This window comes from Ovis canadensis, chromosome 14, assembly GCF_042477335.2.
Source record: "Ovis canadensis isolate MfBH-ARS-UI-01 breed Bighorn chromosome 14, ARS-UI_OviCan_v2, whole genome shotgun sequence".
NCBI lineage: Eukaryota > Metazoa > Chordata > Mammalia > Artiodactyla > Bovidae > Ovis > Ovis canadensis.
The window spans coordinates 25,524,904-25,546,802 of record NC_091258.1 but is presented as its reverse complement, the minus strand read 5'-3'; the positions used below and the strand labels follow the sequence as shown (position 1 = coordinate 25,546,802).

At 58.6% G+C, this 21,899-nt stretch overlaps 1 protein-coding gene and 1 long non-coding RNA gene across 2 annotated transcripts in view; one reads left to right on the top strand and one right to left on the bottom strand.

Annotated features, from left to right (window-relative positions):
* Window positions 1–4,866: 4,866 nt before the first annotated feature.
* FOXF1 (forkhead box F1) lies at window positions 4,867–8,517 on the bottom strand. The gene is made up of 2 exons (XM_069552595.1): window positions 6,932–8,517; window positions 4,867–5,497 (listed from the first exon to the last, which is right to left on the bottom strand). The coding sequence occupies exons 1-2, from the start codon at window positions 7,920–7,922 to the stop codon at window positions 5,337–5,339; spliced, it is 1,152 nt and encodes a 383-aa protein (XP_069408696.1). The 5' UTR covers window positions 7,923–8,517; the 3' UTR covers window positions 4,867–5,336.
* A 1,118-nt stretch (window positions 8,518–9,635) lies between these two features.
* Window positions 9,636–21,899, top strand: part of LOC138419720 (uncharacterized) — a 386,183-nt gene continuing 373,919 nt past the window's right edge. The window contains exon 1 of the long non-coding RNA XR_011249042.1: window positions 9,636–9,856. This is a non-coding gene — a long non-coding RNA (uncharacterized lncRNA). The remainder of the gene's footprint in view (window positions 9,857–21,899) is intronic.

Below are 21,899 nucleotides of genomic sequence, written 5' to 3'. Positions count from 1 at the left end.
CCATCACAGCTTGCCAGCGGGAGATGCTAAGCAAGCCCCTCCCTCCTTAAAACAGCTCAGAACTCTGAGCCATCAATGCCCAGAAGATCCCAGAAGCAGAGCAAGAGGCTGTAGCCAAACGCCCTGCTCCAACTGGCCTCTCTTGTCTTGAGCTTAAACTTTTGTTTGAGTTTTTCTCCACTGGACTAGGGGGAGTTGAGGAAGTGAAGGGATCTCTCAAGGGGGGCTATGGTGGGAACACATGAAAACCAGGTTCATCATCCCAGAGAGGAGGTGAATGTCGGGGGTCTGAGCTGGGGCTGCTCGGGGAGCTTCCGCACCCCATCCAAAGGCCAGCATGGGGATCAGAGAGACCCCAGTCCCCTGTGCAGACCCTGCCCATCATCATTTCCTCAGCACAGGTAGGAAGCTGGATCATGGACCAGACTTCGACTTCTCCCTTTTTTCACTAGGCCTCGTGGCTGGAGGAAAATGGGTGTCCAGGAGCCACGTGGTATTAATACAGTGGTAGGGAACATGGGCTTTGCATTCAGTTCCACCTCTTACCAGGACTGTCTGGATAAAATCCCCTAACCTCCCCAAGCTGGTTTCTTCATCTGGAAACGGGAGCAGTGAGTTATAGGATCTGCATAGGAGGGCCGCTGAGGAGGTAAATGGAGGTGCCATGTAAAGAGGATGGCCACAGGCCAGCCGGGGCACCTCCTGAATGTGAGCGAGCCCTGTGTCTGCGAGCCCTGGCTCCAGGCACTCTGCTCAGCTGCTTCTCCGTTAACACCACAAGCCGGCTGGGCCGCTGGACGGGAGGGGGCAGCAGAGGCCACGGTGAGGCTTCTTCTCCTAGGCTTTCTCAGGAGCCCAGAGAACTTCGGAGGAGAGACTCTAAACTTGGTGCCCATCAGGACCCCCTGGAAGTCTGTGGGCCTGAGGATTCCTGGGTCCCTCCTCCAGAGGTTCTAACACAGTGACTCAGCACACACACACATACCCCCCACCCACAGATGGAGCAGACAGACAGCCCTGGTGTTTCTGATGAGGGCAGTCCCTGAGTCACTCTCTCAGAAGGGAAGCCCTTGAGCTCAGGGGTCTCCTGACCAGAGGTTAGGAGGTCCTGGGGTGGGTCCTTATCGGAACCCCTGATTCAACCCCATGTCAGAGTTCATCTCTTGAGCTAAATGGGATGATGTCTTCTTCCTCCCTGGGAAGGGAGGGAACGAATGTCCAGGTGCATCATATTGGAAGATGGGGAGTCCAGCAGTCCCCAAGCTGGATACTCAAGCCCCTGAGAGGGCGGCCTTGTAAAATATTAGTTCTTGCATCTTGTTTGGTACCCATCCCCACAATGAAGGGGAGAAGGATAAGAAATGCCTGGATCTCATAGCCATTCCCATCTGGGCACCCCAGAGCTAGGCTGTCTTGCTCCCGACCGGCATCACCTCACTGACCACCGTGCCCATAGGTCTACATGACATTACTATTAGACAGGAGGAAAAGTGAGGCTCAGAGGTGACGTGGCTTGCCCAGGTCAAGCCTTGCGGGGCTGGGGCTCCAGCTCTGTCCTTGCGTCCTTGCACTACCTCCAGGAGTGCTGCCGGCGGGGAGCCAGGCTTTCAGTACCTCACCCTCCCCACCCCTACCCCTGCAGTTTCGCCCCAAGAGCCAAGAAAGCAGCAGGACCCGGCGGGCACTTTCCCTTCCATCTGAAGCGCACACCCTGAGTGCAGACTGGTCCCCGGGCCTGCCTCCGCCAGGGGCCAGGGAGCCAGGACACAGCGCCAAGGCGCTGCTGCAGCTGCTGCCTGGGGCCGCCATGGCCTGCAGCCGAGGCGCGGCTGCGTCCAGGGCGTCGGCCCCTCGCGGAGAGCTGCAGGGAGCTGCAGCCAAGGCGGGATGTATCGTCTTCTTATAGAAACCCTATCGAGTTCCGTCCTGGCCGCTTCCCCACCCCCAGGCCTGTTACTTTGGGGGGTATTCATACCTTTAGGGTATCTCGTCTGCATTGTTCCAGGACAAACCCTAAAGGTATGCACAGGACTTTTGAATTAATTCTCTGGAGGATGTTCCTAAGCTAGAAGTATACGCACCCACACCCAGTGCAGGCCGTGTGACCACCTCAGAAGCGCGTTTGCGTTGTAGGCTGGTAACTTGCACGAACTGTGCAGGCTTTTGTGTTGGCACCTAGCAGTGGGAGCTTCATCCTGCAGTCCTGGCATGAGCCAGACCAAAATGGGCCTTGGGTCGGCCTCCGCAACAGCGAATGCAGTCCTGCAAAGCAGGCCTGTGAAATCTTGGTTGTGGATGTGGAAGCAGTTACGCCTGTAGAATCTGGCCCTTCCGGGTTTGCCCGAAGCCAGACTCTCCTCTCTGAGGGGAAGGCTGGACTTTTCTCTCAGCCCCAGGCCCCAGGTCAGGCCCATCCTGGATCCCTGGGCTCCCCAGGGCCGGCTTTCCTGCCCCAGTCCCTCTGGATGCCTCCCATCCAGCCTGGCAGGGATGTGAGCACGCTGAGAGATCCCGCCGAAATGAAGGTGCTGCAGGGGAGACGAACAGGAAAACCGGGGTTCACTGCCGCCCCGGACTCTGGTCCAGTGGCGCCAAAGCCCTGCATTACCAGGGCGCACAAAGGCCTCTGGCTCGCCAAGAAGCCAAGGGAGTGGGTGCGGGGTCTGGAGACGCCTCAGCAGAAGACCGGGGCGCCCGCCGACTGGGCCGGCATTGGGTTTCTCCTAATCAGCCCCACTTCCCCGGAGCCTCCATTCTAATTGGGGCGCAGGCTCCAACGGGGGGAAGGAGGGGGCCCCTCCCGCCTGCCCGCCGAGGTTGTCTGGATCCCCAGTGCAGCGGCTCCTGCACCGGAGGCCTGAGGGTTTTTCCCTGGCCGGGTTCTCCAGGGCATCAGTGGGGGCAGGGGATAAGGAGAGGTGGCTCCTCCCCAAAGACAGGGCCTACTCCGTCCTCGGTGAAGCTGCTCCCCAAGCGCTGCCCGCCGCTCCGGCTGCCTGAGACCCGAGGGACAAAGTCGCCGGCTTCTTCCTGTCCCCTTTATCTCCGTGTTATAGATAGCTGTTAGTTTGGGCATTAATTGCCCAGGCGAGTTTATTGATAATTTTGATGTAACAGAGCACCAGAGAAATTGCCCTCATGTCCAAAATGTCAAATTTGAGAAGAACCAGGTTCAGAGGCTCATGACCCCACGACGCGGAGAAACTGTGGTGGGTCTTGAACGGCTGCACCGGCAATGTGACTTTATTGTGTTTGTTTTCCTAGGTAGCTGGGAGTTGGAATAGAAAGAGGGTCAGTAGGGGAGACAGACTTTTTAAAATGGATTTCCCCCCTAATGATTTAGGGGGGAAACGTGCCTATCACCTTGCTCTCCCACCAACACAGCCTTTTTCTTGCTCAAAGTTTATTTGCTTCACCATTGGGGAAAACCAAGTGTAGGGCACCAAAAAAAAAAAAAATCCTATCAAAAAAATAACACCTTAGAAGATGCTCCATGATCGATAACAGTTGGAAACAGTAAAGTTTGAAACTCAAAATACATTTCTCATTGGTCCTGGAGTGACCAAAAAGAAAGTGTAAAATGTTGTATATACATATATGTACGAACACACACACATATATATGTATGTTTTTCCCTGGGGGAGGGAAAACTACAGGGTTTTTTTTAGTTTATTTTTTTTAAAACAAGAAATGACATTTAGAGGGGCAAAGGGCTCTTTTTAAAAAACAGAAGCCAAGAAAAATAGTTACTCTTGTCCAGATTTCACTTCAATGTGAAATGAAGAGTGAAAAGAGAAGGATTGGCCAACAAATAAAAAGGGGAAAAAAAGATTAAGAATCATCCATACTTGAAATACAAAAAAGAAAAAAAATAAGACTAGCGATCCCAGGCTGGTTACTGTCTATATTTTGAAGATATTCTGCAATCCCAAGAAAATACTCATGCAATTTTATTTCTAGTTGATACAATATAAGGCCATATACAAATGTTATACATTTTTATTTTGTTCTTTTTTAGGAAAAAATACACAAAAGGCAAAAACATCCTCAAATTGTCATTTTTATACAGTGCAGAAGGAAATTTAAAATACGTGTCACAAACGCTGCACCCCAGCAGCCAAAATACTAAAAAAAGGGGGGGGGAAGTCCTTCATTTTATATATATATATATTTATATAAAACATATGGAAATTTGTCTTTACACAGATCAGACTTAGTTTCAAATTTACAATGGATATCTAAAAAAAAAAATTCTACGCGGCAAATATTGCCAACAAAGTTACACCATTAATACTGATAAACGGAGGCGCCTATGCGGTGTTTCGATTATTAGGGAAAGAAAGTAGAATAAATAACAGGATGAGCCTTGCTATCGTTTTTTTAAAAAAGTGCCTTAACCTTTCTGCGTCACCGCAATCCTGACTCAGGGCGCTCTGCGGGCCTTCCCCGTCCCCACGGCACCCTGCCTGCCTCACGCTCCCACCAGAAGGTTTACAGTAGAGATCGGAGACAGCTGGGTCTCGGGAGAAAAACCACCCACCAAACAAGTCAAAACAAAGTTCGAAACCAAACCAAAAAAAGCCTGAAGAGAAGGAAGGAGAGGAAGGCGGAGGAGGACGGTGGCAGAGGCCGGGAGAGCCGCCTGCTTCTGGGTTCCTGGTTACTTTCCTAAGATGAGCAGTGGCTTCAGAAATGCAAGTTACTCGCACAAGGATCCACCTGTGGCTGACGGGAGGACTTCTGAGGTGGGGAGGGAGAGGGCGACTTCTTGTCGGCCCCTCCTTTCCCTGCAAGAGACGGCTCTAAAAAGGAGACGCGCATTCCAAGACATTCTTTCCAAAAAAATTAAAAATAAAACGATAAATACTCAACCAAAAAATAAAAGTATTTGATAATGACGGTTTCACACGTTTGCCTTTCTCCTAAAAACCTTCCCCGACGTTTGCCGTTGGAGGGGGAGATGGGGAGAGACCATAGCAGAAATTCGTGTTCAGATGTTGAGAGTTCTTCCCCAACACAGCACCTTCTCAGCCGGTTTCAGTCGGATCAAAAATAGACACTTATTTATCAACAGCTGCAGTCAGATCAGGCCCCCGCCATCACCATTAAAAAAACTGTTGAGGGAGTGGTGGGGGGGGAGGTGCCGACCTCGCTCGGTCTTTGCCTCACGGGATCCCTTTCCCAATAATCCGGTTGGGGAGGGGTCAAACCCTTTTCTTCTGCTGACGGTTATACCTCAAAAAAAAAAAAAATAAAAATAAAGCAGTTTCTGGTGACGGGTTCCGGAGTCCCTGCGCCCAGCCGGCCCCTGCCCGGAGGGGCCCGGAGCTGTGGCCTCACATGACGCAGGGCTTGATGTCTTGGTAGGTGACCTGCTGGTGGTAGTAGGAGCCGCCGCCGGCCGAGTGCATGGACGACGATGCCATGGTGTTGAAAGAGAAGACGAACTCCTTTCGGTCACACATGCTGGGCGACTGCGAGTGATACCGCGGGATGCCTGCGGGGGCGAGGCGAGAGGAAAGGGGGCGTTAAAGGGTGGCCTCCGGAGGCCCGGGCTCCGGGTGGAGAAGCACCGTCACTGTGGGGCGCACCCCGGGGACAGGCCTGCCTGGCTCGGCGCTGGGCCGAGGCCTCCCCACGTCCCAGTTCCCGGTTTCAGGTCTCAGTCGGGCCAGCACCCAGAGGGAAGATTCCCCAGACACGGTCAAGGATCCCTGCAACCCTGGGTGCCTGCTGCCCCGGCCTCTCCCTCCGTGGACACTGAGCCTGGCTTGGGAGGCTTCCGGTGGCGGATGGGGAAGGGGTGAGAGGGGCCAGCAGAGAAGGTCCAGCGGCCTCCACTTCCAGGGCAGCCTGAGGCCTGGGCCTGGCGCCGGGCAGCCACCTTCCAGCCCCTGGAGGCGGCGGTGTCCCCAGAGCAGTGAGCCAGGCCAGCAGGGGCCAACACAGGGGCAAAGAGGGCTTCTCCAGAGGAAGGGTCTTCGGGGAGCGGAGCCTGCAGGACCTCTGGAACCCTGGCTGGAGTTTGAAGCAGCCCCAGTTGTGCCGACCCCCGTGGAGAGAGCCCTCCATTCTCCAGGACCGGCTCCTGCCTCCCGCTGGCTGCTGACAGCTGACTCCTGACAGGCCCCTGCTTGGATCCCTCCAAGCTCTTTCAAGAACCAGACCCAGAAGGCTACTAGCGCGTGCGGAGACGGAGGGTCCAGAGGAGAAGATGGTAGTGCATCTTTTTTTCTCAGGGGGGATTGGAAGCGGAGCGGTACCTGTGGGCCTGGAAACCTGGATCCTGAGAAACAGTTTGTTGGGGCCCGCAGCTCAGACCTTCGATCTGGGCCCCTCTCAGCCTCTATTGCCACAAAAAGCCCCAAACTCAATGTTCGTACACCCCAGGCCTGGTTTCCGAAAGGCCGGGCTCTGAGCTTCTGAGCGCCAGCGCCAAGCCCCACCGGCTTTGGGCCTAACTCTTCCGTCCTGCTCGGCTCAGAGCAGAGGCGGCTCTCCCAAAGCAGGGCGAGCGAGCCAGCTGCCCTGGGGACGGGCCAGCTCCATCCTGGGAACTTGCCCAGGTGTCAGGGGGCTAAGGGACCTGAGGGGACTTAGAAGATTGCAGTCTAAGTCTCTGAGGTGAGGATGGGGCCTACCTGGCCAGGCTGGGGCTGCCAGCACATATCCGGGCATTGAAACAGAAAGGAAAAGGGAATGTTAGTCTATGGGGGGACTCCAGGCTGCCCTCAGCCCTCAGACCGGGAGAGGTGGACAGAGAGACACCTTGGGGAGCTGAGGCCTCCATGGTGCAGCTTGGGGACTGGCGCCGCAGGCTCGGGACCAGGGCGCCAGCAGTCTGGGGGCTAGGTCTGTAGTGCGCTCACAGATGTCCACCACACCTCTCCCACCGCCCAGTCCTGGGGGCCGCCCGGGGCTCCCCACTCACCTTGCAGCTCAGCAGGGGCGTTGTGACTGTTCTGGTGCAGATACGGCTGGTCCAGGGAGTGCGTGGAGAGGCTGCCGGACAGGGGGGTGGCCGCGGGGTTGCAAGGGGACAGGGGCTGTTGCTTGATGTAGGAGGCGCTGCTGTTGAGCGCCGCCGAGGCAGAGGGAGGCCAGGCGGCCGCGGAGCCGGAGTAGACGGCGTGGGGCTCCATGACCCCGCCTGCCGCCGCGGGCAGCAGCGGGGAGGCGGGCACTGAGCCGTCGTGGTGCGGGTACTCGCCGGCCGCCGTGCCGCCGCAGCTGCCCATGTACGAGTGGCCGCCGTTGGCGGGCAGGTGGGGCACCGAGTGGCTGGGCAAAGCCATGCCGTCCACGTTGCCCGGCAAGTGGCCGTTCATCATGCCCAGACCTCCCTCCAGCGCCAGGCTGTTGGGCGGGCACGAGAGGCCGCCGGCAGAGCCCTGGAAGCTGTAGGTGTCCGGGAGGTGGTTGAAGCCGAGCCCGTTCATCATGCTGTACATGGGCTTGAGCGCCTGGCATTTCCTTCGGAAGCCGCGCGGCCGCCGCCGAAAGGAGCCCTCCTCGAACATGAACTCGCTGGCCGGGTCGATGGTCCAGTAGTGGCCCTTGCCCGGCCGCCCGAGGCCCTTGGGCAGCTTGATGAAGCACTCGTTGAGCGAGAGGTTGTGGCGCACGGAGTTCTTCCAGCCCTGGTAGGAGCCGCGGAAGAAGGGGAAGCGGCTCTGCAGGAACTGGTAGATCTCGCTGAGCGTCAGGCGCTTGGTGGGCGAGCTCTGGATGGCCATGACGATGAGCGCGATGTACGAGTAGGGCGGCTTCTCCGGGCGCCGGATGCCGGCGTTCGTCTTCTTGGCCTTGGACGGGCCGGACGACGCGGGGTCCATGGCCGCGCCGCCTCCCCCGCCGCCGCCGCCGCCGCCGCCGCCGCCGCCGCCGTGCGGTGGCTGCTGCTTCTCGGGCGCCGAAGACATCGGGTGGCTGCTGCCGCCGCCGCCGCTGCCGCTGCTGCTCTGCGCGGCCGACGAGTCGGGAGGAGGAGGAGGAGGAGGAGGAGGAAGGGGAGGGGGAGGGGGAGGGGGCCGAGGGGGAGGGGGCTGCGCGCGCGGGGCTGGCTACACCTCTGCCGTCATCGGCGGCCGCTTCTCCGGAGCGAGCCTCGGCGCGCCCTCCCCCGCCCGCCCGTCCTCCCCGAGGAGCGGCCGGGTCCGCGGGCGGTTGGCGCAGAGCCCCCCGCTCTCCCTCCCGCTCCCTCCTCCCCCTACTCTCCTCCCTCTTTCCCTCCCGCCCTCCCACAAGGGAAGGAGCCGAGCAGAGGCTGAGAGCAGCCTCTTTGCAGCCTGGGCGGAGGCCGCGAGGAAGCCCCCACCACACACACACACACACACCGGTTTTTTTGAGGGGGGAGGCGCCCCCCTCTCGGGCCTGTGGCCGTGCGCCCCCGCGGGGAGCAGCGCTCGGTCCTCGCCACCCGCGGCGCTCGGCTCCACGACTCCAGCCGAGGCCGCCCGCTCCGTGTCGTCTCTCGGCGGCGGCGTCTCGCGCGGGCCGGCGTAAGACCCTCCAGGAGTTCCCTCCCCTCCCAGCCCCCCTCCGGCACCCCGCGGTGGTGGGCGCTTAAAGGGCCCCCACCTTCGCCTCCCAGCGGCCGCCTGCGGAACCCGCCCCGCCTCCACCAACCTGGCGAGCAAGTGTTAATGCGCCCTCGGCCCGGGGTTCAGCCCAGCTGCGCGCTGGCCACCCCCTCCCCGCCCCCCACCCCGCCTTCCCTACCCGGGCCGCGCGGAGGAAAACGCAGCCGGAGTCCCGGGCCTTCCCCGACGCGTACTTCCCGGTGGCGAATCGCAACTGCAGTGGCGGCTGTGACCGCCGGGTCGTGGCCATCGCGGGCACAGTCGGCTCGGCTACGAGTCCCCGCGGCCGGCGGGCGGGTGTTCCAGCGAGGGACCGCCTACCCTCTCTCCCCGCCCCGGGAAGGACTGCGCCGCGCCCGGGACTTTTCGGACTCGCCCAGCAGCGCGCGATCAGGCGGGCAGCCGCTGGAGCCGAGCGCGGGCGGAAAACGAAAGCGCAGGGCGGATCGCTGCAGCTTTGTCTCCGGCGCCGCGGGTCGTTCGGGGAGCGAGTGAGAACCTCCGGCCTTGCGGGGAACCAGGACCCCACGGGCTCCTCCAACAAGTGGCGGGGTGCATTCACTAACGTGCACTCGTGCGTACACTGATGCACAGGCAAACGCGGTAAATTTCGCAGACTCAGACCTGCAAACACAACCGCGTTCGTTCCCACTCACGCGCACATGGCGTTCAGGCATGTGCGTGCCCACTCACGCGCTCGCTCACGCACACACAAAAGGCCCAAAGGAGCTTCAGCTCGCACCTACTCTCACTCGTGTGTACACCAGCCACGCTCTGATGTGAGCCCACACATAGCTCAGCTGACACCCCCACCCCCAACGTACACGCTGAAAACCCGCCTATTTGGCCCCGCGATGCTTGTGTCCCCGCTTCGCAAGAGCAGGTTCCGATTTCTCGCAGATGGTAAAGGCCCTGGCAGGAAGTTTATACGGCCCAACGTAAACACGTTCTGGGGGATTCTTTAATAATAATAATAGAATTCCGCGTGCGCGGGGGGGAGTTGGCCTAATGCCCCTGTGGGCTCGGCCTGCCGCCGCCGCGGGGGCCTCTGACACTGCGCGCCAGGCCAGGTTCCGGAAGGCAGTCTGCGCGGGCGGGGAGCTCGGGCCCGGGCGGCCCTCGCGCGCCAGGCTGCCCGCAGCAGGGGGCTCGCACGCAGCCCTCCTCCGCCACCCTCCGGGCGCAGGGGTGCGGGCTAGGACGAGGTGGGGGGCGGAGGCGCCGAGCGCAAGACGGCGCAGGAGCCGGGCGCGACGTCGCACGCGGGGAGCCAGGTGAGTGCCGTTCGCTCCGCAGACTTCCGAGGAAGGAGGCGAGGGGTATTTTCGCGGGTCATCTCGAGGAACCAGGACGCCGTGCCCCGGCGCAAGCGGGGCGAGAGGCGTGTGCTGGGCTCGAAGTGTGGCACCGCGGCGCTTTTCAAAGCCCACCGGCCTCCCTGGTTTCTCTGGCCTCCTTGTCACCCGCTGACCCAACCCTCTCTCGCTCCGACGCCTGCAGCCTCGGCGGTAGACGCCTCGTCGCCTCCGGGGCGCCTGGCACGTCCGTGCGAGGAGCTGGGCGTCTCGGCGGCGTAGCTTACCCTAGCGGAGCGCGCTCTAGGCAAAGCCACCTTCTGAGCGCCGCGCTTCCGCTCTGCTCTCCCAGGGTCTCGGCTCCGCACGCTGGCAGGGGCCGGCTGGGGAAGGGGGGAGTGAGAGACGTGACCGCTTAGTATGTGGTTGTGTCTTCGCGCAGGGAGACGCGCGCTGGCAGACCCATCTCCGCTTGACACAGCCCGGCCGGCACCCGCCGAACGCAGGCATCCTGAGCACGGCGCACGGCCTCCGTCCGTCTTTCCAGAGAACACCCCTCACACGGCTCAGGCGCCCCAGCGCTCGCACGAGAGCTCAGGCCCTGCCTACTCGCTGAGGACACACTTTCGGTTACTTGCAAACACTCCTGCCCTGCACGTTCGCCCACGCACAGCCGGCCGCACAAGCACGGCAGCTCCTCTCCCGCGCGTACACGTCCATGCACACGCACTTTCATATTCTCTCTCTCCATCACTTTTTTTTTTCTTCCACCAAACGGCCGCTGTAGGGTAGGAGGCCCCGTGGCGCCGGGAGGGAAGTTCCCCGCGAAGGGGTCCGATACCGCCCGCTGCTGGGAACGCGTCTGACCTTTATAGAAGAGAAGCTAACCAGGGAGATGGCCCTCTCCCAAAGCAGCGAGGGGCGAAGGCTCCCAGAAAGTGATAGTGACACCTCCCTTTCTCTCGCTCCTCCCCCACTGACAGCTCGCCTCCAAAATGAGGGGTCTGTATGGAGCGTGAAGATGGGGGGCCTTTTTCCAGCAACCCCCTTCCCTCTAGGCCCTCTCTTAGGTGGGGAGAGGGCTGCAGAGTTCATCCTTGGGCTAACCGCAGATCAGTTTTCCTAGCTCCTGCACATCACTGTTTCTCACTGGCTCCCTGTGGGGGCTCCTGTGGGTTGGGAAAAAGCTTTGGCGTTCCTAGAAGGAAGTGTGGAGCTGGGTCCCACCTGGCCCCCATTTACCCCTGAGATCTAGCAGTAGAACAGACTTTGCAGGGGAAGGCCAGCAGTTACCGCGCCCAGGGAGGGGCTGAATGGCCTTGGAGCCTCAGGAGTGTGGCAGACAGAGGCTCTCCCTGCCCCGACATCTCCACCGGGGCAGCAGGTAAAGGGGGAGGAAATGTGCGCCGGCTCTGTGATCCGGAGGCCCTCATTCTGGAGAGAACCTCAGGCATGGCAAGGAGGGCTTTCGAGGCGCCCAGAGACCAAGCTTTTGGCTCTTCAGACGCTCCCGAGAGCTCTCTCAGATCGTAGGTTTTGGAAATGGAGAAACTGAGGCCCGGGCCTGGCTGGGCCCATGCTGCCAAGCGAACACCTCTCCGTGGTTCTTCTCCACCTCCAAAGGCTGGCTGTTGGAATTTTGCCCTCCCAGATGCCTCCTCACAGGCCTGGGGTGGAGAAAGTGAATTTTAGAAATGCTTCCTTTGCCCCCACCCCCATCCCTGGCTTTCCAGGCTCAAGGGTACTGAGACCCATTCCAGAACTGATGGCGGTAGAATAATAGATGCCACAAGCACATGGTAATAACAGAACTTATCAACTGTTGGCCATGCACCCAGTGTTGAGCTTTGCGTTATGAAAGCCTCTCAGATGCTCTTAACCCTTCTCTGGGCTGTGACTCCCTTTGATAAGCTGTTGAAATCTACAACCTTACACACACTCCTTCCAAAGGACATATACCTGTGACGTTTGTAGAATGATTTTCAGGGTTTCACCAAATTCGTGGAGCCCACCCGTGAATCCACAACTTCGCATCCATAAACTGAACCCAAGACTCTGGCTAACAGCCCTGAAAATACTTTTCTAACCTTAACAGATGGTCCTCCCAGGTCAATATTGTCCCTTCCTTTACAGATGGATTCAGTGACGTTGCCCATGTCCTAGGTCACCCTGCAGAACTAGGATACAGCCCCCGAGAACAGGGCAGAGACCCTCTACCTGTAGACCTACAGTCGGATGTGGTCTGGGTTTGAATCCAGCCTTCAGTGTGTAGGAATGTTGCATAAGCCGTTTGTGCATTAGTTTCCGCTGGTTTGTTGTTGTTGTTGTTTTGGCAGGGAGCCGGCAGGAGTTGTTGGTTTATTTTTCCCCAGTTGACTCACTGGGTAAATTTCAGGTGTGCAGTTGATTCGATACATATACATGGTGCAAGATGACTCCATCCTGTCACATAGTTACCATTTCTTTTTCTGCGGTGGGAACGTTTAAGACCTCTCAGGACCATTCAAGTATATGATACAAGTGTTATTAGCTGTGATTCCCCATGCTGTGACCTAGTGTGTTCATCTGAAAAAAAAAAAAATGGGACTGAATAACGGCATCTTTTTCTTAGAGCTGTTGGGAGTTAGACAAGACTGCCCAGAAAGCCAGGCTATCCAAACAGACAGAAACAAACAAAACCCCCAGGGGCCCAGCTCCAGGGACGGTCGGAGAAAATGCAGACGGGGGATTCCGGCTGCTTTCTGCTCTCGCGTAAAGATTCATCAAGAACCCCCTGCCACCCCAAATCAAATCTGCGCTCCAGCGCAAGCCCCAGGAATCCCCAAATGGGGAGGGGGCTGTAAAAACAGACACGCCTGCCATGTCTCCCACTCCCCAAGCCCGAGGTATTTTTACTGGCTAATTGCTTAAGTGAAGCCGCCCGGGCCGAGAGCGCGCCGTAACCCGAGCAGGGAACCAGATCCAGCTCGGATTGTGCCCGGGCCGGCAGCGCGGGCGGGGGCGGGGGCGGCTGCCGACCACCCACCGCGAGGGCAGCCGCCCCGCCCGCCGCCGCCCCTGCTCTGCATTACCGCCGGCCCGCGCCGCCCTCGTCCCCGCTCCCTCGATCCCCTTCCCGGGCGACGTCCAAAGGCGACACAAGGTAGTGCGGGCGGACCCCAGACCAACATGGGCGCTGGGCAGAAAAGGAAGCCTCCTGGCTTGGGGGCCTCGGTGGGGGCTGGGGGAGGGGTATTTGTGGTGAAAACGTAGCCCCCGCGTCGGGAGACTGTGCGGGGAAAGTCAGGGTCAGGAGGAGAGCGGGTGTCCTCCCCACAATTGTAGGGTGATTTGTGCAGAAAGTGGGGTGTTTTCCTCTGCAGAGTCTAACGGTGCACACGTATGGCGAGTGCCAACGTGCAGAGTATTGTCCCGAGGGCAAGAGGCGTAGAACTAGAGGGCACCCAGCACAGCCCCATAGGCATGAGCGCGATTGTGTCAGGCCTGTGTGCACAGAGGAGCACGAGGTGTGCAGACACGACTGCTTCTTGTGCTGAACGTCACTGAGGTGGGTGCAAGTGACGAATATTAAGATGGGGACAGAGTGGCGCAGTGTGTGTGGACTATCGGAGTGCCCCGGGAGGCGTCCTGTACACCAGCTATCAGGAAGTGGGCATAGTATGCATGGGGCTGCGCACACAGAGTCGTCAGGGGCATGTACAGCGCCGCGGATTCTGGACAGAATGCCTGCCGCAGGCTCTGTGGACCACACGATGTAGGGCTGTGTGCACTGTGGTCAGCTGTGCTTCTAATGGGTTATGTTGGACGCGATATAGCGGTTTTACACGTGGTGCATGCCTGTGCACACGGAGCGCCCTGGGCTGCGTACTGCAAGGAGAGGGTCTGCACAGGGGCGCCGCGTCTACCCAGAGCGTCAGGCGGTGTGTTTGCAGTGGGGTGTGGTGATGTGAAAGCAAAATGCGGAGATCATACAGCTAACGGTCATGGAGGCCCGACTCTGTACCCTTGCTAGGCACCTCAAGGTCCACTCTAGCTCAGAACCCCTCACCGTAACCCTGGGAGGCAGGTTCTGTTTGGGTCTCGGGGTTCTCCTACTCTGTCTGTAGTGACAGAGCAGCTTTCCTGCCCTTAGATGTGCCGGGGAGCGTGCACGGCTTCGAGGACCATCTGCCTTCTGTGCGGGTCTTTGTGGGGCTGTGACCGCAGAACCGTGCAAGCCTCTGTCTGCAGCCCACACAGGAAAGTCGCAGAGACGAGAAATGCAGGCAGAGTGAGCACTAGAAGGGGGCCCCAAGTCTGGGGAGCCCCAGGGCTCCTAGGGAATGCCACTGGGAAGCCTCCCGCTCTGTGCTGCACTTGTGCCCGCTGCTGCCAACTAGACTCCAAACCTAGGCAGTCCACTGTCTTCTCTTGTCAAGGGCCAGCCAGAGTCTGGGGCCCTCTGAGAGTCTTCCTGGGGTACCCCAGGTGAAGAGGAGAGAGCCACACCCTCTGGCCGCACTGGCCTGGCCACACCCCCTAGGCTCAGACGGGGCTCAGAAACCCCACCTGTGGGGACCCCCCCCAGGGCCATGCTTGGGGGGCAGCTGTGGTGGGGGCTATCCATGACCCAGGCCTGGCAGTTAATCTCCCCTGTCAGTTGTACATTGCGGAGAAGTTCATGTTTTGGTCAAGGGAAAAAAAAGAGAGAAACTTGTATTTGTGCTGCTGCAGTCCTGAGCTTGCCCCTCCACTTGGCCTTTTACCCAAAAGCACGCATTTTCCATGACGCTCTTCAGTGAAATATTTGACAATGCTGCAACCCAGGAATTTACAGCCCTCTTCCCCGCAAGATTTTTGGGAGTTTTCTGGCCTTAGCGGCGCATCCTGCTCTGAGGAACAGAGAGCGCTCCGGGGACAGTGTGCGTCCTGGAGCTCCCACCCCGGATGCCTGGCCCGCGGCTGTGCTCCTTCCCACGGGCTGGCTCCAGAGCAGCTGAGGTCTCTTCATCCCTGCCGCCTAGACGGCTGCACTCAGAAAGATGCAGAGAAGACGTTAGTTCCAACGTGGGGGTGGGGAGTGAGGATGTGTGTGCCAGAGGGAGTGCCTCCCAGATCTTGTTTTTGAGCAAGGGATCCACATAGAGGGAGAGAAAGGCATTTCCCAAAAGGTGCAGCAGAGAGAAAGGGGCCAGTCCTCAATACTGGCTCGCAGGGTGGGGGCGACCGATGGAAAGAAGTCCTTTGGAGGCTGGGGGAGTGGACAGTGAAGACCGAGAAGGCGAAAATGACTGAGTTTAAAAAAAAGGGAAAATATCAATTAAAATGTAGACATCAGGTATTTTCTGTTTCTCAGGTTTGAGGGGGAGATACAATAACCCACATAGTTTGTGGGGAAGAAGGGGTTGGCAGAAAGGGAGACAAGGGACACCAGGGCCAGGCCAAGCAAGGCCAAGGTGGGGGTGGCGGGTGCTCAGATTTGTTTCTTTATGAAAAGTTGCAATCTGCTCCCAGAAACCTGCCGGTGTGTGTGAAGTGTGTGCCTGTTCGTCTTCACTGACAGCTTGCAAAGCTCTATTCCCTCTTAGAGGGTATCGAAAACACGGAAACAAGTGCTGTTTCTAGGGAGCAAACAGAATTGGAGCAGCCCAGAGAGGCTAAGGAAGGGAGAGGCACTACCTGCCTGCGGGCAGCCCGCAGCCCCCAGGTCTGCTGAGGAAATGGAACTGATGCCCCCTACCCATGCCTCCCCAACTAGGTCAGGCTTGGGTGCTCCTGTCCGAGCAGGGTTGTATCCGTGCGGCCCCAGGGCACACCTCCCCCCCAGGACTTGCACTTGGGCATGTGGGCTTGCACAGCCTCCCCAGTGTGTTTTCTGCACTTTCAGTGGGGGAGCCAGCTCTATGTGTGTGATTCGGGAAGAAGACACAGCGCCCTTCAGAGCCAAGTGGTATGGGGCAGCCTGCCCTGCGCACCCAGAGCGGAGGCACGGGTGACGGGAGACAGGGAGACCCTTCCCCGTCCCAGAGAGGTCACCAGAGCCCAGAGACTCAACGAGAAGCAGGGGCTCCAGCAGAGGGGTGCAGGGGGTTTGCTTGAGGACAGAGTGGACATCTAAGGAGGAAGAGATGGATTCAGAGGGTGTGTGTGTGTGTGTGTGTGTGGACACCTGGCCCCAGCTGAGCACAAACTGGACATCTCCCTCTGGGGCTCCAGGCACTGGGCGGGCACTGGCCACTCCGATATGGAAGTTTCTCTGTGTCCCATTTTCAGAGGAGTGGGTCCCAGACCTCATCCCCGTTAGCCCTGGGGTGGGCTTTCCCAGGAGAGCCTGCGAGGCCCTCTCCAGTGTCTCCAGGGGCCCGAGAGGGAGGAAAGCAGGGCAAGGAGGCCAGGGCAGCACGGAGCCTGGAGAGCCTTCCCAGGTGACATCACCTCTGGGTGCCTCTGGTTTTCCTTATCTTAAAGTGGGGGGCAAAGTCAGTGCCCATTCACAGGGCAGCCTGAGAACCAGAGAAGAAGTGCGGAAGAGCTCTGACCAGGGTCTGAGATGGGGCTAAAGGTGGGGGGAGCAGCCACATCCATGCAAACCAGGGCAGAGTCTTAAATAAAACTAGAGAGACTTGGCTTCCACTGCTCATTGTGTGGCCTGGGGTTGGTGGCCTCCCCTCTCTGCCTCAGTTGCAGAACCAGTACAGGGACAGTACCTCCTTCTTGGTGGCAGGTATCCAGCTGTGAGTAAGGCTTGACCTGGTTGTTATCACTGGGGGTGCTCCCTCATCCCTGCTGTTTGTGGATGCAGGGTGAGGTCCTGTGGGTCTCACCTTCGTGGACTGAGCTTTGGCGGCGTGAACTCGAATAGACGATCAGCTCACTCTGGACAGGTCCCCTCCCCTGGGCACCCTCTTTTGCCCCCACCCCTAGTGGTGTGGCACCTACTTCAGAGGGCAGGGCATCATCGGTGGGTCGGTGGAGGAGAGCCTCCGCTGCCCGGTGACAACTCAGAGTTGATGTGCTGACAGCCGGCAGGTTAATGAAGTCAGGTGTGGCCCTGCACCAGCCAGGATTGGTCCCCAGGATTAGTCCCCAGTCTCTGCAGTCAACAGAGCCCCTTGAGGGCTCCCATCCCTTGTGGGAGGGAGCTCTGGGGCAGGGGCCCAGCCACCAAATACCTGGGTTAGAATCCCGCCCCCCTCCCTTTTCCGTCCCAGCTGCTGGGCAGTCTCTGTTCGGCTTCCAGATCTCTCCAAGCCCCTCTTCTTATTTGCATGGTGGTGAAAATACAGATACTGCCACCCTGGGGCCCCCTGTGAAGACAGCGAGAGAACAGTGCTGCCTTCAGGGAACCACTGAGCGCCTGCTGCGTCGCTGAGCCCACTTTGCAGACAGGAGCGCGGGGCTGAGGAGCTGCTGTCGCTGAGCCCACTTTGCAGACAGGAGCTCGGGCCGAGTGAGGGCTCCAGTTTCAGACTCTTCCCTCCTCCTCGGAAGGGCACTAGTGGAGGGGGTCCCAACTCAGGCACCTCCAGGAAGAAGAGGGGAGGCTCTGTTTCATGTCCCCCACAGCTCTCCACTTTGAATAACAAGAAAAGGGTACCCTCCAGCCTGTAACCCCCGCCCCATGGGACAAAGGGGCTCGGGATCACCCCCCCCCCCACTCCCCAAGAGCTAGTTTCCGAGAAACGCCAGGGACAGTGAGCGATGGGGCCTGGCCTGAACATCCCTGCTCTGAACAGGGCATCTGTTTTGTTAGGAGTGGGGGCTCATCAAGACCATCAACTGCCCTCGCCCAGGGTGTCGCCCGGACAAGAGGGTATTGCCACTCTTTTTTGAGGAGTTAGATGGGTGCAGGAAAATTTGGGGAAAGACAGACATTGGAGTACATTGGCTCCTTGGGGGCCTATGGGTCCCTGTCTCCCCCAAGAGCAAACCTCCAGTGGGATCCCCTGCTGGGCAGGGGGCAGGGGTCCTGACCAGCCCAGGCACTGGGTCTCCACTTGAGGCAATTGCAGAGCTGGACCCGTGTGGCTCTTTGCCTTTAAAACTGCTCCGTGTCCCTTGATGCTATTCTTATTTTTGCATCTCAGCCAATGCCCACCTTCCTATCAGCCAGCCGCTTCATACCCAGTAGAATTTAAAAATTTACAAAACAGCAGTGTAAACATAGTCACTTACACTTTCTGGTTCTTTTATTTTGAAATGTACTTTCTCAATGCCTGAGCTATGCCAAAGCTTAGAGCAGTTTGATCACACACGGCTCCTCACGGGGGTTCTTTAGAAAAACTTATTTCCTGGGGGCACTTGGTTTTCATTTAAATACTTCATTCCTCTCCTCCAGCACCAATTAATTTTATCCCAGGTATTTTTCTTAATAATCAGAAATTAATTACATGCAAAAATTCTATCCCTGACATGGGAAGACCTGCTATTTTAAAAAGCACAAACCTCAAAATATTTTAAACATTTTGTTATATCTCAGGGTTAAGACGATCTTTTTATCTCCGTTCTCCTCCCACCTCCCTTTCCCCTGTTAAAGTTTAAGAATGAGTTGGATTCACGTGGCAGCTGCAGGCTAAGCTTCCGCGGGGTCATCCCCACCCCACCCCTAAATTGGGCTAAGACCCATGTAATTCGCCATGAAAACTAACTCAATTAGGAGTCAAATTTGCCCTTTGTAGGAGATCAGTAGTGAGTATCCTAACACCCCTTCGCGATCACCCCCACGCTTTCTCCGCGTTTTTTGCGAAGCAGCATTTTCTGAAGGACTTAGCTTCAGTCTCTCCGTCTGCCCCTTCGCCGGCCGCCTACCTGCCCCTAACTTCTTTCTCGCTCGCTCTCTCCTTTTTAAGCAGTCAAGACTCACTCTAGCTTTGCGAGTCTGACTCGAGCCTTCTTTAGTCGCCTCCCAGAAAATAATTGTGGAGAGCTGGCGTTCGGCCGAAACGGTGGCTTCTGACTCGCGCAGGAAGCTCAGAACGCGTTTCTCTCCGCGGCGACCCGGGCCCACCCGGGCTCCGCGCCGCGCGCGCCACCCCTCTGGGTCGGGGCCGGCCTGGCTGCGACGTGACTCGGCGTCCACCGAGGCCCCGGCGGCGGCGGCGGCGGCGGCAGGGTCCGGCAGACCCGGCTGGTTACTGCCCCTCTCCTTCTGCGACGAAGCAATTATTTTAACCGTGGTTTGGGCTAATGATGGGTTCTGCTTGCTTGAACGCCGTGTTTATTTTACCTCGACCATCCCCGGGGAGGGGGCGTGCGCCGGATGCTGGAGTTGCAAATTCGAAAACTCTCGGGCTGGGGCAAGGTCTTAGGAGATGGGAGCAGTGAGCTCCCCCTTCTTACTCGCTTGGTCCTGCCTGGGTGGGAGCCCAGGAAGGCGGATTCAGCCTTCTCCTGCGGGCGTGTGAGCGGAAAGGCCGTGTTCTGGGCGCCCAGGCGCACCCAGGACTCTCGCTCCCGGAGAGGCGCCTTCTGGAAGTCAAATACGAGCGCATCTCCGGCCCCGTCGCTCCCCTTCAACAGTGGTGGGACTGCCTAGCCTCGGATACGGCAGGCGCTGGACGCACGAGGGGAGAGGGGTGGATAGGAAGGGTCTCCGCTGGACTCTGGATGCAGCCTAGGTTACCGCTAGAGGGTGAGACGCCTAATCAGACTCTAAGGTTCAGGAAGCCCGGGTGCCTCCAAGTGTTTTCTCCTCTTTTCTGCAAAACCGGAGAATTCAAGTGCAAAATTGCTGGGGATGTGCCTATATGGGTAACGGGAAATAGCGGAGACCAGAAATTAGGTAGTAACGTTAAGAGGAAAAAATAGTCAAAAGTCTCTTCCTTGGACAATCCCAGCTACGTTTTTGGGGGGCTTGAATTATACGGGGAATCGGCTCTGTTTTTGACCTGCGTGTGCCCGTGGGGAAACTCAGTCTGGACCTGGGGCCTGGACCAGGCGGCCTCATTTCCCATTGCCGTCTCCGAAACCCTCTCGATTTTTAATTCGTGCGTGTGTGGGTCCCGAAATGGGTCCAGAGACGGGTGGAAGAGAGCGAAGCTCAGACCTTCCGCTCTGGGCTGAGTTCTGGTTTGGGGCGGGGCGCGCTGGAGGAGAGGCCGGTAGGCGCAAGGATCCAACGCACACAAGTGCGTGCGGGGTTGGAGCCAGGCCTGCGTAGACGCGGACGCGGGAGACCGGCGCTGCAAGGAGAGCCGCCAACGGTCGCCGCGTCCGTTTCCGTGGACCGCAGAGACCACCCCGCAATTATGGCTCTTCCTTCACCAAAAGCCCACCCCAGGCCGGAGGTCCCAGGCCGCGTGGACTCCCCCAGCCTCCGCCCCCGGCTTCTTCCTCCGTCTTTCCAGGCGTCCAGCTGAACGAAGCCCGCGCGGGTTCCAGCCCAATTAGCTCGGCGCAAGGCCGCCGCCTGCCACCAGCTCCTGCTGCAATTAGGACCGCGACGGCGAGGGCGGGGGTCGGGCAGGTAAAGAGGGACCAATTTGCCCCGGGGCTTTATCAACAAGTGGCTTAACTAGGAATTTACGTTGACAACTCAGCACCTCCGTCGGGGCTCCGGTGGCGGCCCGCAGGGATGACAGGCTGAACTGTGGGGTGGGGCGGGGAGCGGCCCGAGACCCGGGAGGCCTCAAGCCCCAAAGCCACACAGAGGCGGCCTCCGCCTGGGCCCCGCGCGCCGCTTGGATCGCGTGGACGCGGGCGCCCCGGGGCGCGCCGCGAGGGCAGGGGTCCCGGCCGGCGGGGGCCGGTGGGCGCTGGGCCGTCTTTCCCGGCAAAGTAGGTGGCCCTGTATATTTTTGTTCAAGTGGTGTTTATGTTAATGAAAAAAGGATGGAATTACAAACAGCCCGCCGATGGAGCTTCAGCCTCAGGCCCTCGCGGCGCTCGCCTCCCAGGCCCAATCAAAAGGCGCGCATCCTGGGTCGCTGGGACTCTCAGCGGAACCTTCTAACTGGGAGAAACGATCATGTGGCCTCCCTCACGCTGCAGAGTGGGGACGCTGTTTGCTATCACCCACCCCAACCACCACTGCCACCCGCAGTGGCACAGTCAGGGTTCTGGGTAAGAAAAATCCAGATTCAGGTCCTGCAGCGTCCCTAAGAGCACCCAGACAGTTCCTTTGGGATTGCCCGCTGGGGCAGACGCAGCTTCAAGCCTACCCCTGTTGCCAGCCTTTCCCTTGTCTCTTTTTTTAAATAATTACCCCAAGCTTTCGTTTGCTTTCTGGCCCTGATGACTTTTTTGCTGGGGAAAAGCAGTTGGCTTTCCAAAGGCCACCCCAGTTCACTCAGATCAAGAGACTGTTTTCTCCTTTTCTCCACAACCCATCACCCTCTTTTCCTCTGTTGACTCTCACCACCGCCTGTGCTGGCTTTCGCCTCCTTTTCCTTTAGTTGAACAAGAACCAGAGCAGGAAAAGCAGGGCCCTGCGGAGAGATGCCGGGAGGGCTCCCACTGCATTCGGGAGGCATGCTGGGCCGAGACAGCAATGCTTCCTCTTGGAAACTCACCCGCAGCCCTTCTCCAAACACTGTGCCCCAGGAGTCTGGCAGCTGTATGGTCAAGTGGGGCCTCATCTAGTCTCCTGGAGGGCCGGGCTGGGAGATCCCCGCTGTCGGGTGCATCTCTACAGCTCCTCAGCATGCTGTTTGCATGGATGCTGTTCCCACCTTCTGGATCCGTTCTGCCCCTCCCAGCTCTGTGTGCAGGGTGCCCAGACAACAGTCCACCTGGGCTTTCAGCTTGGGGAATTGGAGCTACCAGCAGCATCTGGGCACCACACTCTGGGCTCAGTCTCTGCTCCCGGGTACTACAAAGTCCACAGACGGTGCTCAGATAGGCGTTGCTGGCCAGGCTCAGCCCGACTCAGCAATCAGACTAGAACCCAAGCAGTAAAGAGGTCGTGAGATCCAAAGAGAGGAAGCTTTTTCCAGGAGGAGGAAAATAGGGAGTTGTCCCTTGGCCATAGAGTTCTTCAGGTGGACTCCTCCCTGAAGGGAGGGAGCACCAACTCTAGGTTTAGGTAGCTGTGGGCAGGGGTGGG